This window comes from Chiloscyllium punctatum, chromosome 5 (assembly GCF_047496795.1).
Source record: "Chiloscyllium punctatum isolate Juve2018m chromosome 5, sChiPun1.3, whole genome shotgun sequence".
Taxonomy (NCBI): Eukaryota; Metazoa; Chordata; class Chondrichthyes; order Orectolobiformes; family Hemiscylliidae; genus Chiloscyllium; species Chiloscyllium punctatum.
In genome coordinates this window covers 131,450,649-131,466,112 of record NC_092743.1, presented here as the reverse complement: position 1 = coordinate 131,466,112, position 15,464 = coordinate 131,450,649, and the positions used below count along the sequence as shown (strand labels likewise).

The following is a 15,464-nucleotide window of genomic DNA, read 5'->3' as shown; positions in this document are numbered from 1 at the left end:
AGAAAAGGTCAATTCTGTTGCTGAAAAGGGTTTCCGCAGTAACTAAAGCTGTTTTTCTTTGACCAATTAAATCACAGCCTTAAAGCAAGTGTAACTTTGCATTGTGGAAATATCGTCACTAATAATCTCTTTCGGTTCCGATAACAGAATATGAGAAAGAAGAGATTCTGCTGTTCCAGAATTAATCCTGTTTTTTTGACAGAAATGTAAACTGATATAATTGCTTTTCAGTTGGAGAAATGGAGGTTTATACAAGTGTGAAAGCATCGGAAAAGGATTAGCATTTTTTTGCATAATGAAAAGTACTGTTGAATGGCAGACTGAATGGTTGACTGAATGACTAAGATGAAAGAAAGATGAAAATGCAGGCTCTTCTTCCTTCCCCCCCCCCCCCCACCTCAACTGCTCAGCTCACTCTAAAGATGTATTTGTCCAAGACTTGAGAAAACAAGCATAGTCTCATATTTCAGCAGCTTTATGGAATTCCCTTGGATTCTCTCCTCTTGTGAAGTAATATGTATGATAATACTGCAGCTTGTGGCTGTTAAAAAAGGTTTGTATACAGGAGAGTTACAAGAACATGCCAGGCATGTCACAAACCAAATATTGACCATCAGTGTCAAGGATGTTCAATTATTTTCTTTGGTGAAGTTTTCTCCCCCCTCTAAAAGTTACACGCAGTAATCTATAGAAAGATAACATTGCCAATTACAACATTAACTAATAAAATCCATTATAATCTCATCAGTTCATTTTTAGTAACTTTGTCAGAGATATCGTTTAATGAAAATAGATTAATTAGTCAATGTTTGTCAAAGTGGTGTAAATTTTTATTTTGTTACCATTCTGAATGTGAAAATACTGCAGATATACTTTGGAGAACATAAACTGACATTTTAACCACTTGTTTAAAATATTATTTACTCTAAGTATATTTTCAAAATGTTTCACATGAATTTAGGTTGTAATAAGTAACAGTTTCAGGCCCCAGACGATTGTAGACATAGAACGTCAGCTGTTGACCCCTATTGTTTGCTGGCAGTTCACAAAACTTCTATATGCACATACTTGTCATTTGAATAAAGGTCTTGTCAGGTTAATTTTTAATGTGAAATTACTTAATCTGGAAAAGCTTTAGGGCACTTGCAATACCATAAACTGAAATCACAGTGACTGTATATTGGTACTTTAATTTGGATATGACTATTTTAACAAGAAAAATGTGTTATATTCTGTTTCTCCAAAGATTGGCATATTTTATAATTGTGTTAAACACATTTAATAAACTGTCATGTGCTGTAATTGGCACATTTCCAGTCCCTGCAGAATTGAATGACAGGCAGTTAGTAGCTGGTTACAATTTCCCGTGTTCTCATAGTACAGTGGAGGAATAGCTAAATGACTCTAAATTACAAAAATAATAATTGTAATGATGTTGAAATAATCCAGTGAGTCTATTGGACAGACTGTACAAATGTAGTTACACAGTATGAGTATAACCACTGTATTAAAAATACACGAATTGATTCACATAGCAACTCACTTTGACAAGATTATTAAGCTTTGTTTTTAATCACATGATATTTTAAAATAATCAAGACATCTCTTGCATAGTTTAGTTGTATTTTCTTTTTCAAATTAGCCATATCAAATCAAAAAATGTGAACATAATGCCCAACTGCTTTGGAATTATTCAGGTTAATAGTATTTGAGGAGCCTGGATGCACAAAGTTTTTCATTTCTGCTTCAATCACATTTTGCTGGCATGCAGAGTGGTGCAATGCATTTTTACTACATTGGCAAGAGAAGAATTTATCTTTGATAAAACTTGAAATGTACAACTAACACTGATATATCGCTAGCTTCTACATTGAGAGATTTCTGCATTCCATCCATTAAATTGTAATCCAGAGAGAGCAGGACCATTGAAGACTATATTATTATTTTCTTTCAGAAGGAACTGCACAAATCTGATTCATCTTTGTTTTAGCAGAGATAGCCATTCAACACAATTTCACAACATTTAACTGCAACGTAACAGACGATAAAAATGGACAATGAATTGTTGAGTGAAGAAAGCAGGATAGGTTCTTCGAAATAACAATAAAGATATGGTTCAATTGGATTTAACATCACACTAATATAGAGATGAACAAAAATATAGAATGTCACACACTATAAAATATTTGTTGGTTTCTTCAATGATATATTTCGTGAGGAACTTGTGGCTACATGACACTACTGTACCATATTAAAATTAGCTTGCTATTAGTCTATCGTGGAATCGAGAGTGATCAATTTAGATAAGCTTTCCCTTAATTGAAATGCATATATTTCTAAGCACTTTGCTATAACATTGAAAATGAATAGCTAGGCTAGAGCCATCTTCTATCACGTAACATTCAAATTGTATCATGATTAAGCCAACAAAAGAATATCAAGAAACACAGGAAGAAAGTGGTATTTTTAAAATATTTAATCTATACCTTTTGTAAGATGCAAGTTACTCCACATTTCTTAATATATATTGATACCTTCTAGTTAGAAACGCCCTCCTTGAATGATTTCCAGTATATGCCTGTTAATCGGGATAAGTCTTCATGCAAGCATTTACTCAGCACCAATTTATTATTTTGTTTATAGAAACAGTTCAAAATTTGACATAAGTGATGCCTGCCACATCCATGGAATGTTGTTAGTAAGAAATTTCCACCTAAGTTGCAGAAATATCTGCATGTTGTTGGAAAGGTTGGGGATTAACTGTGTATACACTGACATCTATGATTTACTTAATGTAAAAGCAAAGGGTGATAACAAACAGAGAAAAAGGAAATGGCATATCTTTCAGATAACTTTGGGCATAACAGTTCACTCTAGTAAGATCAGAAATAATACAAAACGCATTGTAAGAATGATATAATACATAAAATGTGTGCATAGGTTTTTAGCTGACGAAGTTTAACAAAGAGAGCTTTGGGAATTTGTATGAGATTCAGGCTTGAAATTAACTTATAGTAAAAAAGTGCTTTATTTACAGCCTTTAAAGTACAGTGTAAAATGTTTTGATTATGGTATTACAGCTAGATGTCAAATAGAACTGTGAAGAATTTGCAATACAGAAGAAGTCTATTCAGCCCAACTGATCTATGCTGGTTTTTGTTTTGTGCAGAAACTTCTTCCAATGTCATCAACTGTTTCTCCATCATTCTGTTCACTTCCCCATTATGTATGCAGCAATCATTATCCTTAATATGTCAGTGTTATTTGCTTCAACTACTCCCTGTTCCATATTCTCACCACTCTGCATGTAGAGAAATCACTGCTAAATTCTTTACTTGATCTGTTAGTGGCTTACTTGCATTGATATCCCTTTTTATTAATTGTGTCAATCGAATATTCATTTCATAATTTTATACCTTAATATCAATATTGCTCGGATTTATCAAAATCAGATTTCAGGAAGCACTAACAAAGAACTGCTTAAGTAGACAAAGTCTTAAAATGACTATCTCTGTGGTTGACTGAATCTCTAAAGTTTAGAGGGGATTTAATGTGAATAAAACTTTCTGTTTTGTTCTTTGTGACAGCTGTAGATATTACATGGAAGTCTCTTCTTTAGACTGATGAGCATGAGTTGCAGGTTTTCAATTTGTATACACTTCATAAGAAAAGCTGCCTGCAATTATCTGTCATCATAAAAAGGGCACACACTTAGCTGGTACAGACATATAGGTTTCTAAGCAATATGAAAGCACAGTAAAGATGCCCCTTTGCTGAAATTCAGCAAGTTTCTAAGCTGGAACCTTTAAGGTCTACTTAGTGTTGTTGGTCATACAGGTCTGTTTAAGTGTCTGCTGTCAACAGGCATATCACAGAGAGTACTTTCTCTGCTCACCTCCAGTTTATTCACAAGCTAGGCGTCACACACTAGTCTTCTTTTTCCTTGACCCAATAAGTGGGGGCAGAGTGCCAACATGAACATGACCTGAAGAGTTGCCTTCAGAGCCCCAAGATGTAGAAAGCACTTCAGAGAGGAGGAAGGTGACTCCATCTCTGAATGTTTGTCTTGCAGCTGAATCTGTTAAGACCTTCATTCAAAAATGAATCAATAGGACCAAATGTAAAGTAAATTACTTTCACTTTTACATTAAAATGTAACTAAATAATGTATAATGGGTTTTATTTAGAAGGAATACCTGGGTCTCCAGTTTTTATCTTGCAAGTGGTTTTGCTCTGCCAGTTAATTAGTATTTATTAAGTAAATAGATGCCAAAGACATCAATGTTATATTGGTCTGAACAGTGTGCAGTATACAGAAAGAAGTTACAGTAACACAAGTACAGTATAATTTCCCTCTAATTTCCATTACTCCACCTCCCCTCTCCAACCAAGTGTGGGACAGAGACACATCAGACAGCTATCTCTGGCACAGTGTTTTCATTGGGACAGAGGTTGAGTACAGTTACTGAAGCCCCTTGAGAAGCACGTACTAAGTAGCTTTCTCATATCCTGTCTGATCTATGAAACAATAGACTAAGCAGCTAGTCCATGTATGTGCAAGTATTATTAGCCGATGAAGGGTTTAAAAAGAAACAAAGCGACATCAAAATAATTTTGGAAAATGTTGGGATGAGATCTAATGGGATAGAATTTACTTCCACATGAGGAAAATGCAGTCATGGTAGCTAATGATTTAGTTGTGGATAAAGTAGTCATCTTGAGCAATCAGATCACAGTCATCAGATCATTTGTCATGGATGAAGTGAAAATGTCAGGTCCAATGAGTCTGAGAGTGCCAAAGGGGGCAAAAGGGCTTTTGGAGATACTTTAGTGTAGTGCTAGGGAGGCAGCATAAATGGAACTCTGAGGAATCCTGGGTTAGTAAATGTACCTTGTGCATTTTCAGAATAGTAAAAATAGATTTAAAATCTTAGTTAAAAATCCAAAGATGAGACTTTAGTGAAACCTTAATTGTGCTAATGTGGAGGTAAAAATCTGACATAATTTCTCCTGGATTTTGGTATTTGTATAAAATAATTTGTAAAGAACAGCTGACACTGTAGTGTCTGATGTCTGCTTAGTCCATCAGAATGGTTCAATAGTCAGTACCTCGCACATTAACTGAAATAATAGATTCTGAGTGAAAGATTATATGAAATGCCTCAAAGTCACTGATACATACATTTTGTCACAGTGTTGCGAGCTATTGTTCCTTAGTATTAAACTGAGTCGAACCTGTTTACTTTGGTAAAAATGTAAAATGAAATAGACTTTTCCTTCAGTATTGCCATGAAAGCAACTGTCTTGGCTTTCTGTCTGTTTTGAGTGCAAGTTCGTAATAAAAGCTTTACAAATGTATTTTTAAAATGTTAACATTAAAATAAGATCACCTCGCATGACCCTACTTTTTTTTCCCCTGCTGGTGTAACTGGGCAGTGTTTCAAAAATATTCAAACTAAAGTTCAAATAACACCAGTCCTTAATTATTTCAGTCTTTGAGAAGAAGTCTCAGTGAAAGCTGAGTAATAGTTCCTTGTACAGAGAGGCTTGTGTAATATTTGTTTTCTAATTTGTGCAAATTATTTAGGCATAATAACCATTATTGATAATCCCAATTAAATTATGTCTTCTGTCCTAAAATGCTTCCCATGACTCTCATTTTATCTGTGTGGTTATTCCTATTTGAAATCTTTACTAAAATAGTCAATCATAAAAACAGCAGCTTTTGAGTCTTCCTTTGCAACACAATTAATATATCGTTTCATTATATTATTGCTTTATTAATTACTGCCAGCTATTGTCTCTTCGTACTAAATCCTGAAACCTAATCAACATCTTCCTTTAGGTAGTGTCTTGTGGTAAACTTTAATCAACTCTTATTACATTGAAGAAGTCTTCAACTGCTGTACTAACTAATCATTTACCTTCATTATAGTCTGACAGCTCGACTTGTTAATGGCTCTAATAGAACCGACACTCATTGAATAAACCTGCAGAATTTATCCATTCACATTACTTGGTGCAGAATTAGGCTGCTGCTAAAATAATCAGTAAGAGCTAGTCAATTGTGTCACCATGTTTATCTTGACTGACGTGTTACTTTTGTAAATAGAATTACCTTCCTAATCTTACCCTCGAGCAAATTATCAGTAAAAGAAACGAAAAAGGGTCTAAAAATAATGGCTTATGACACTTTATATCAATAAAACACAACTTTAATCAAATCACTAATAACACTTTATTATGGGGTAGTATAGAGTGAGGCGATCGAGTTATAAATGGTTCCATTCTGTTCGCCTTGCATACAATGCGGGTCTACTTTGCAGCAATTTGCTATTGTTCCTAGCTGTCAGAGAGGAAGTGTAGCGAGCTGAATTAATAATTATGCCGTCCATTTCTACAATATCCCACCGTAAGGCAGCGCCTTTCCTATGACTGTGTATTTCATCTGGCCAGTCCAGACGATTCCAGTTAGTGTGATGTTAAAGTATGGGGATTTCGCTACGGTTGGACAATGTGTTCCTCAAACAAACAACCCTGTTGTGCTTTTTTTCTGTATGAAAGAAAATCTCTATCAAATCGTTTAGCCGTGGATTTTGCTTAAAGCTTTAATTACATTAAACGCGTTGAAATACTTCGGAGTGGGCACAACAGAGGAAAATATACTCCATTAAAAGTTTAAAGGCAGCCAAAAGATGGAAGAGGGATTGGTGGTACCAGTGTCGCCCTTGAACATGACACGTGGACTTTTCATCCGTCACTTCGGCGAAGTCTGTAGGTTCTGCTAATCTCTCACCCAAAGTTAGAGTGAGAGACCCCGAGTTAGCCAGGGACTTGCTGGGACGTGAAGCAGAAAGTTCTTGGCCCGAGTTAACTTCTGATCCACCAGTAAGTGCTCCATAATAAAGCTTCACTCCTTAACTTCGATAGATCAGCAGGGGTTCCCGTTCCCAACCAGATTTGAGTCTCCCTCCCGGAATTGGCGTGTGTCTGGATTGGATGAAGGCAGTGTCGGGTTCAACAGTACAGTTCCAACTGCTGAGGCTTAACGGCAAGATCTGCAGAAATAACAATAACCTGGGAACAATAAAACAAATCGTATCCTCTGAAGTGCGGGGAGCGGGGGTCATCTTTCCAGGGATGGGGAGCGAATCAGTGACAAAAAATCCCTTGAAAGGATGGAAAACAGTGAGTAATCTTAGGCTTTCCAGACTTTTTTTTTGTTGCAAAAGTACTTTTATTTATTTTTGAAGTTTGATTGTGGTCCGTTGTTGAATAGTGTTAATATTGGTTGGTTCAGTTTTTCACTATATACACCATACATTATTTTCAGACTTTGTGGTGCACTGTGACTTTACTGACCTGAAAACCTAACTAAACGTACAATTTGCAATCACAAACAATTTTGCAGTGTCTGTAATGTTGGGATTATATTTTTTTTTAAATCTCTTTTTCATCCTCATTTTCACATGACCTTTTTAAATTTAGGAATGATGAGAATATCTTTTTAGAAGATTAGTCTAAAGCCACTATTGCAAGCTGAAATCTGTCTTCTCGATATTAGACTGACTTTTCTGGTTATTAAACCTGTTCAGGTCTAACATTCCTGTTATACTTATCTTTTTTCTAACTAGATCTGAGGCTAAAACATTGCTAATAGCTTTGGAATGCTCACTGGGATACCTGGTCTCTGATTACTTTTTATGAAGATAATTATACGAGAACTAGCCTTGAAGCAGGATCTGCTGCAGAACAACTTTTGAACTAGGTGGCAATGGGAAGCATCATGAGAGCATAGAAATGACCTAATAATTATCTCAGATTCTGTTGTGAACATAAATAACTCTGTGAGTGCAAGTGTCAAAACCTGTAGCAACTGGAAAACTTCCAGAAATTAGAAGTAGCAGTACCGCAGATTTGGTTGCCTGTTTTTCCCATTATTCTTCAAAGCCATCCAAATGGCCTCCATGCATTTATGAAGAGTTGGGATAAACTTCTGAGTAATGAGGCTTAAATACACTTAGCGTTATTAACAAAACAAAGATCTGCAGATGTGACACAAAAAACAGAAATTACTTGTGAAACTCAGCAGGTCTGGCAGCATCCGCGAAGAGAAAGACCAGTTCTGACGAAGTCACTGTTCATGAAACATTCATTCTGCTTTCTCCCCATTGATGCTTCCAGATCTGCCAAGTTTTGCCAGAATTTCTGTTTTTGATAGCAGTTGTTCGTAGTTTAGATTGATTCACTGGAGCTTTGTTCTTGATTTGCAAAGAAACCAGTGATTTTAGGTTGGATTATGTGTATGTGCAGTTGGACTGTTAACAGTACGTTTAATTCTGATGAGGAACTTTTTTTAAGGAAAAGGAAATGAAGCTACCAACAAACAGATGCTTATAAAATCAGCTGCAATTTACATAACTTTTGAATACTTTCATATTGTATATACTTTGCATTATAATACAAGATGTGATTGACTTGTAGATTAATATTTATTTAGCACAGGGAAATCAAAGAGATTAAGCAGTCATCATTTAAAATATAATCCCTCTTTGCATGAATGAGACAAAAGGAGGGTGATTAGTGTACATGAGGCTTATAGAGGCACAATGAAATTATTTTGTTTTATCTATAACCACTTCTGATTGAAACAATGGTACTGTAGTTCTAAATATATAGCAGACATGCATCGGTAATATCTCACTTTGGTATTAATTTCTGTATGAATACCAACTTTACTGCATCTTTTATGCTTAATCCAAAGCATCATGGTCCAATTCTACAGTGCTGAAAATTTCTTTGAGTACCATTGACATAATGTTCAATATTGTCAGAGTACAATAGTGCAAAGAGGAAGAGAAAGATGGAACATGAAACTTGTCTATCAAATGCGTTTTTCAAATTGTTAGGCTAACTACGTTATTACGCACTCAAAATGTATATCTTTATGCAGACAGAGGAACCTTGCTCCATAACTATTTCATCACTACAGATTGTAAAATGACAACTGATTATCAAATTGAATGCACACATTGTAACTTTATTGAGGAAATATTGGAGATAAGAACATAAGTAATAGGGGCAGGCGCAGGCCATATGGCCCATCTACCATTTAATAAGATCATGGCTAATCCTTGACCTCAACTCCATTTTCTCAACTGATCCCTATATCCTTTGATTCCTTTAGACTCTGAAAATCTATTGATGTCAGCCTTGAATCTATTCAGTGATGAAGCATCCACAGCCCTTTTGGCTCAAAAGTTCCAAAGATTCAGAACCCCTAAGTGAAGAAATTTCTCCTCATCTCTGTCTGAAATGTCTGTTCCCTCACCTTGAGCCTATACACCCTTGTTCTAGATGCCTCCAAGGTGGAAGAGCTGACATTAACATGAGTGCCAGAACTATAAAATCATCCAGTTCACTATATTTTGTAACAAATAAATAGTGATTTTGTTTGCAGTAAGAATGGAGAATGGATGCAATGACAGCACTGGTCTATCAGATACTGAACTTCGCATATATATGGAGCATTGGCCAGGATGCAAGAAAGTTATAGGCCAGGATATACATAATGGCACAGTTTGTTGCATTAAGGCTTGACTCATCTTTGCAGATGGATGTGGGAGGATTTTGTTCATTTAGGGCTAAGCTCACAATATTCAAGAAACTTCATCATCATAAATACCTATATGTTTTCTTCTTTTCGAAGAATTACCTTTGTGGAGGAATGTTGTTCTTAATTTGTGTTTATGTCCTTTATAACGTATACAAACAAGAAAATGTCAACCATCTAATATTGCTTCCCGTGTGCAAAAAAGGGCAGTATTATACTGAGAATGAAATCCAGAGAATCTGTCATGCTCAGGTTGTGTATGTCATATTGTCTGAGCAGTTCTTAAAAAATATCTGGCTTGATAACTTATGTCAGGATTCATGAACAGGATGAAAAATAAAGACAAACATTGGTTAGCCAGGTAGCATAATGTACACAAATGTTTCCTTTGCTTATCCATTTTTTTTATGGTGATTTATCTGTAGAAATTTCAAACCTATTCTCATTAAAGTTCTTACAGGACAAATGTATATTTTGTTTCAGTCTTCTATTCAAACTTAATTACCTTCTCCATCTTTGTAGTGACTTGGATGGAAAGTTTTTGCCGAGTCGAAAGAGGTCGTCACACATTCTTTTGCAGTTCTCTTTATTAATTCATCCTTGCAGGAGCACTCTCTATCATGCTGAGAAGGTAGAAGGGTGTAATAGAAGAGCCCTGAAACATCAGCAGGAAGCTCTAAGCTGGTTAATGCAGTATAATTGTCTGGACATAGACTGGCCTTTGTTTGTGCGGTTCACTTCGAATCAGCTGTAATTAACTCCAGAGTGTTTCCAGATTGCCAGCAAAAAAAATTACAGCTTTTCTGTTTTAAATTGGAGAGCTCACAAAGACATTAGCTATGCAGATTGGTTTACTTTGATTTGTTCCCTTCTTATAAGTGAAGGGTTGTGTAGTTTCTAAAAACTGTTTTCAGTTATTGTAATTTTACATAAATTGGGGGTTTTTCATGTCCAAGAATCATTTTAGCATGTTTTTTTTTCCCTGAGCAAATAGGTTTTCAGCTTGTGTTAGCAAAAATTAAGACAGTTAACAATTACATTGTGATATATCAGTAACTCAACAGGCAGTGAGCTTGTTATAATATAATTTTTTGTTTATGTAAGTACTATATCCACCACCAAATTGCACCACATGGAAAGTAACAAAGATGTGGCTAAGTTTCTACTGAACAATTTCAAATATTCCAATAAGTGGCCAATAGACTGAAAAGCTAAAGGAAAATTTGCTCGCCTAAAGATTAGTTCATAATTTTTGGCCTAACTTATATTACTTAAGTTAGGAAACCTGAAGTAATCTAACATAATTTCTGTCTTTTTGTGAAAAAATACGGTTCGTGTACTTAAGGCATAAATAGGACAAGTGTTTAATTCGATACAATCCATGACTGGGAAAGCATCTACCACACCCTGCAACTACATACCACAGTTTCTAATCATGGAGTCAGAAACAAACTAAAAGAAATATGGCACAGCATAGGTTATGAATATATCTAATAATTTTGTCCAATGTGTAAAAAATGTCAAGATTCAAGTGTCAAGGTTCAAGGAAAAGTTTGTAACATTATCTTTTTTCTGTTAAATTTGAGTAAAATAGTGCTTAATCTACATGTGAGTTTAGTCAGTAACGGGGCTCTTGGTGCCTGAATAATCCTACTTTGATGGATTTTTCATCAGTTGTTTGTATGTGGCAACAAATAAACAAGTATAATTACACTTGTGAAGGTCTATTCATTCCTTTGTCAGGATTAGATATATGTGCAGTTTTCACACTGATCCTCTCTTTTGTCTTTGCCTAACTCAGTATGACATATTGATAGAGGATTTGGTGTGGACAAAAAGACCACAACGGAGACAGTGATGACCTTTAAAAAACTTGATATAATTCTGGCATAATTGTATTTGTTTTTAAGAAAGTTACGTAAGTTCTAACTTTGCGTGGGTTGAACTGGTGTGTTCTGTGTGGACAGCTTTTAACCTGCCTCTAACACTGCAAATAAAGAATTGATGTTGAATAAGGGAACTAAACAGCAGATGGAAAAACAAAAGCACCAAGAACCCTATTGGTCTTTTTTTTTTCCCAGCATTTAGCAGTGTGGCAAACCTAGCATTCCTCTGGCATTATTCTCTTCACTTGATCAGATCACATTCTTTTTAATCACTTCTCAAACACTGTCTCACTGGAGCGGAGAAGAAGGCTGGGACAACCTCAATTAAAAAACAGAGGTATAATTGGCATTTGTGATTCTAGTTCTTTGTTCCAATGGGAACTGAACATTCATTCAGTGCAGAGGCATTGCCCTATTGTTTAACATGTACACTTTTTGTCAGTTAATCTTAGTGTAGGAGTATCGATTATTTTGCTCGTAGCCATTCAACCTGTGTTTGCTGAAGGAGGAAAAGAGAAGTCAGCAATTCAATCATATACGAAAGTCAGTTGTTTGTCTTGAAAAAGACAATTTTCTTCTATAAATTTGAGCAAAACAGTAAACAGATTAGATATGTGTTAAGGGCAAAGTGTGTCCCCTGGTTTGTGGATCATAGCTCAGCATAAAATAATTCAGAAAATAAGACACATTTATCTAAATTATTGGGAAATACATTTTCAAAACACCAAAGAATGCTTGTAAAGCTTTTAGATGTTAAAGCTTTAAGTGCTGTCTGAAGAAGAACAGAGGGCTTTGATTTGGTTTGTCTGCAGAAACCATGTATGTCCAAACCGCAGGTATCAGGATCAGTGTTCAGATGTATATAGCATATTTTATAATTTATCAGTTTATAATGATTCACTGTGTATTGCCCAGAAGGATGGAGATATTCCCCACAGGGTAATTTAGTGCTTGAAGTGTTGAGAAATGCCGCATTACAAATCAAAATGTGCTGCATTTTGTCTTTCTTCATCATTGTAGATTTCCCCACTCTGTAATTATCTTAATTGAATTGCTTTGTCTGTGTGCTTATATAATGCTTTTAATATATACTGCTTTGCATCTTTCTGGAGCTATAGGTAGAACCATTTACAAGGCAGTGAAGACCTGTCATTTATCAATGTCTGCCTTTTCAGATGATGAAATGAAATAGTCGTCCTCTACATAGTACTACATGTTTCTAGCTTATTTCCGATGTAAATTATTCAGTGTTGGCGGATATTGGTGTATGTACACTATGTGCTAACAAGAGTAGATAGTCAAGTCTGGTCCTGTCTGCTCAACAAATAAGAAGTATAGTAAGGCTGCTTTGTGCTGGAAATGACAAGAGAATACACCACAGAGCTCATTTTGTATTTGAGTTACCGAATGTGGATTAAAATTGGACCTGTTATAGTTATGCACTCCCAATAGCGCTCAGGGTATTTAGATCTGTCTGATGTGTTCTGTTGCCACTTCTTATGGCTGTTAGGAGTGCAAAGTCTGTACCTTAATTTCTGCTGCAAATATTGTTGGTGTTAAATGCAGAGGTAAATGTGCCTGTATGAACTAATTAGAAAATTATTAGTTTTTCATGGTCTTTGTGTTGATGTTCATTTCAGAGGTGCTTCTTTTATGCTGCATGCAAGTCATGAGCATAATTAACCTGGAGCTCATCAATGATTAAAATTACACGCTAAGCTTTATGATATTCAATTCAGAGGCAATTAGACTGTCATTTTAGCCCATCTCAGACAGCAAAACTAATTTTAATTCATTTTCAATCTGTGTAAATCTTCTGATGTCTCTTAAACTGATCATTTCCCTCTTTGACTTAGCTGAAGAGATTAGATTTGATTAGAGCAAAAATTTAAGCAGCTATTCTTCAATACTTAATAGCAGAGAGCATCCCCCAAGCCTTATTTAGTCAGAAGTTGTTTTGAATTAATCCCCTAAATTGCTGCATTGTAAGGCATTATGCATGCAACACAGAGTGATTTCTGCTGTCCAAGTTTTGGTGTTTTGAGTATTTTTTTATTCCCAGATATGTGGTGTGAAATTATGTTGTCTTATTGACACTGCCACGTGGCAATTTTCTTAATTTTGGTAATCAAGGTGTAAAGGACCCAAGACATGCAGTGAGTTGCCTTTCCCCTCGCTCAAGCCTTTGTTATGCATTGAAACTGAAGTGGCTGACCACCCTGCTGTTGTGTATAGTGCCATCATTCTGTAAACTGGGAGATCTGCAAGGACTAGAGACACTCAGGATCTATGCAAGTCATTAATATAAGTGTTGCAGCCCAGTGAACAATGAGACTGAAGGATAGCAGAGTTTCTGCCTTTAACTTTCCTCCTGTACTGCACCCTGCTGTGAAATAGTGATATGGCCTTTACAAACTACATTTGTATTTCCACTAAAGGGAATATATGAGCTGTGGTGCCTGCCTTGAGAAATGATTGAAGGCTTCTCATCATCGGGGCTTTCATATGATTTGTTAAAGATAGGAGAGAAGTTGATTGAGGTAGTTGCTGAGAGATGGGCAGCACACCAGGACTGACAACATCAAAATTGTATTTGAAATAGTGTTCATTATGTTTTGCAGTGAAAAAATTTGACTGAGTCTAATTTTCCCCAAGGATGGTAGGACTGGATGCACTAAATATTAATTTCTGTTTCTATGCCTATTGAAGTAGGTGAAGCGTGAGGAAGAATCCTGATTGGTGCTTAATCAGGGCTTGTTAGATACCTGCTGAGGGCTCTCACAGAAGGAAGATTTGAAGTAAGCTGATTTACTTGGTCAGATGAGAAGCAAAGAAGAGCTCAATCTTTTTTGTTGGCATTATAATAATTTGCTTACTTTTCTCTCGTGCTCTTGGATTTATCTGATAAAATATGCCAACAATAAAAAAAAGCCCACAGCAAACTTTATAATCTCTTCAAAAGATATAGTGGAAAAGGTAAACTGTCACCTCTAGTTTTTCGTCTGTGCATTTGCAAGGAAAATATTGCCAAGATCATATTTTGCAAAGGAGTTGACTAGCATTCAAGGAAATGTAAGACAAATGGTGAGAGCATAAAAGCAGTGTCTTGCATCTTGCAACTATTATCAAATATCTCTTGCGAGAATTCTTGAGTGAAAATCAATATCATTGTAGGTTTTCGAGTTTCCTTAATATTTGAAATGTACCTTTTGACCTGTTTCTGAGACTGAAGATTAAGACTTTTGGTTTATTATGAAGCTGCTTGCACAGAAGAGTGAAATATTTTGGATGCTTTGCCATGTTATTTATGTGAGTGATTACTGCTGAGGCTGCAGATCATTACAAATGCATCAGTACTGTGACAGTATGATTTCATACGAAATTGTTTTTTTTGTGTGTGATAGACTAGTTAATTAAAAGTTTTATATTGAAGAACTATAAGGTAGATTTGGATTATGATACATCAAGAAATTAAATACTGTGCACGTACTTTGCAATGAGAAATATTAACAGTTTCTAAATTGCCACTTCTGCGAAATGTTAAATATTTAAATCTATATTTAAATTTGCAATCAAGTCCACTTTATGCTTAACATTAAATTTCTACAATTTGTAAACTGAAGATGAGCTATAAAAAAAATTGATAAAATGGCTTCTCTCAACTTATTTTTTTGTTTATCCAGGTCCCTGACAGGCTGGATGAAATGAGATCCCCATGTAGTAATTGCCATGGAAACCTGTGACTCCCCTACTATCGCTAGGCAGGAAAATGGGCATAACACATCAAAGCTGTGCGGAACGACACAACTTGATAATGAGGTGCCAGAGAAAGTTGCGGGGATGGAGCCTGACAGGAAAAACAGTACTACAGATGACAACCTGAGAACAGATGAGCAGAGAAGCAGAAGCTTGTTGGATTTTAGTGAGGAGAATGCTGCCAACACTCAGATTACCTCAGCAAAAGA

General features: G+C 35.6%; 1 protein-coding gene across 9 annotated transcripts in view; it reads left to right on the top strand.

The window, feature by feature from the left end:
* zfhx4 (zinc finger homeobox 4) overlaps nucleotides 1–15,464 on the top strand; it is a 356,463-nt gene that overhangs the window by 91,008 nt on the left and 249,991 nt on the right. For 8 of the 9 annotated variants that reach the window (XM_072571362.1, XM_072571363.1, XM_072571369.1 and 5 more), the window contains one exon: nucleotides 15,183–15,464. This exon is cut by the window's right edge and continues 2,330 nt beyond it. In XM_072571362.1, coding sequence (XP_072427463.1) covers nucleotides 15,229–15,464 — 236 coding nt within the window. In that variant the 5' untranslated portion in view covers nucleotides 15,183–15,228. Of the gene's footprint in view, nucleotides 1–6,930; nucleotides 7,189–15,182 lie in introns of all 9 variants that reach the window. The other variant, XM_072571365.1, reaches the window with a different exon arrangement.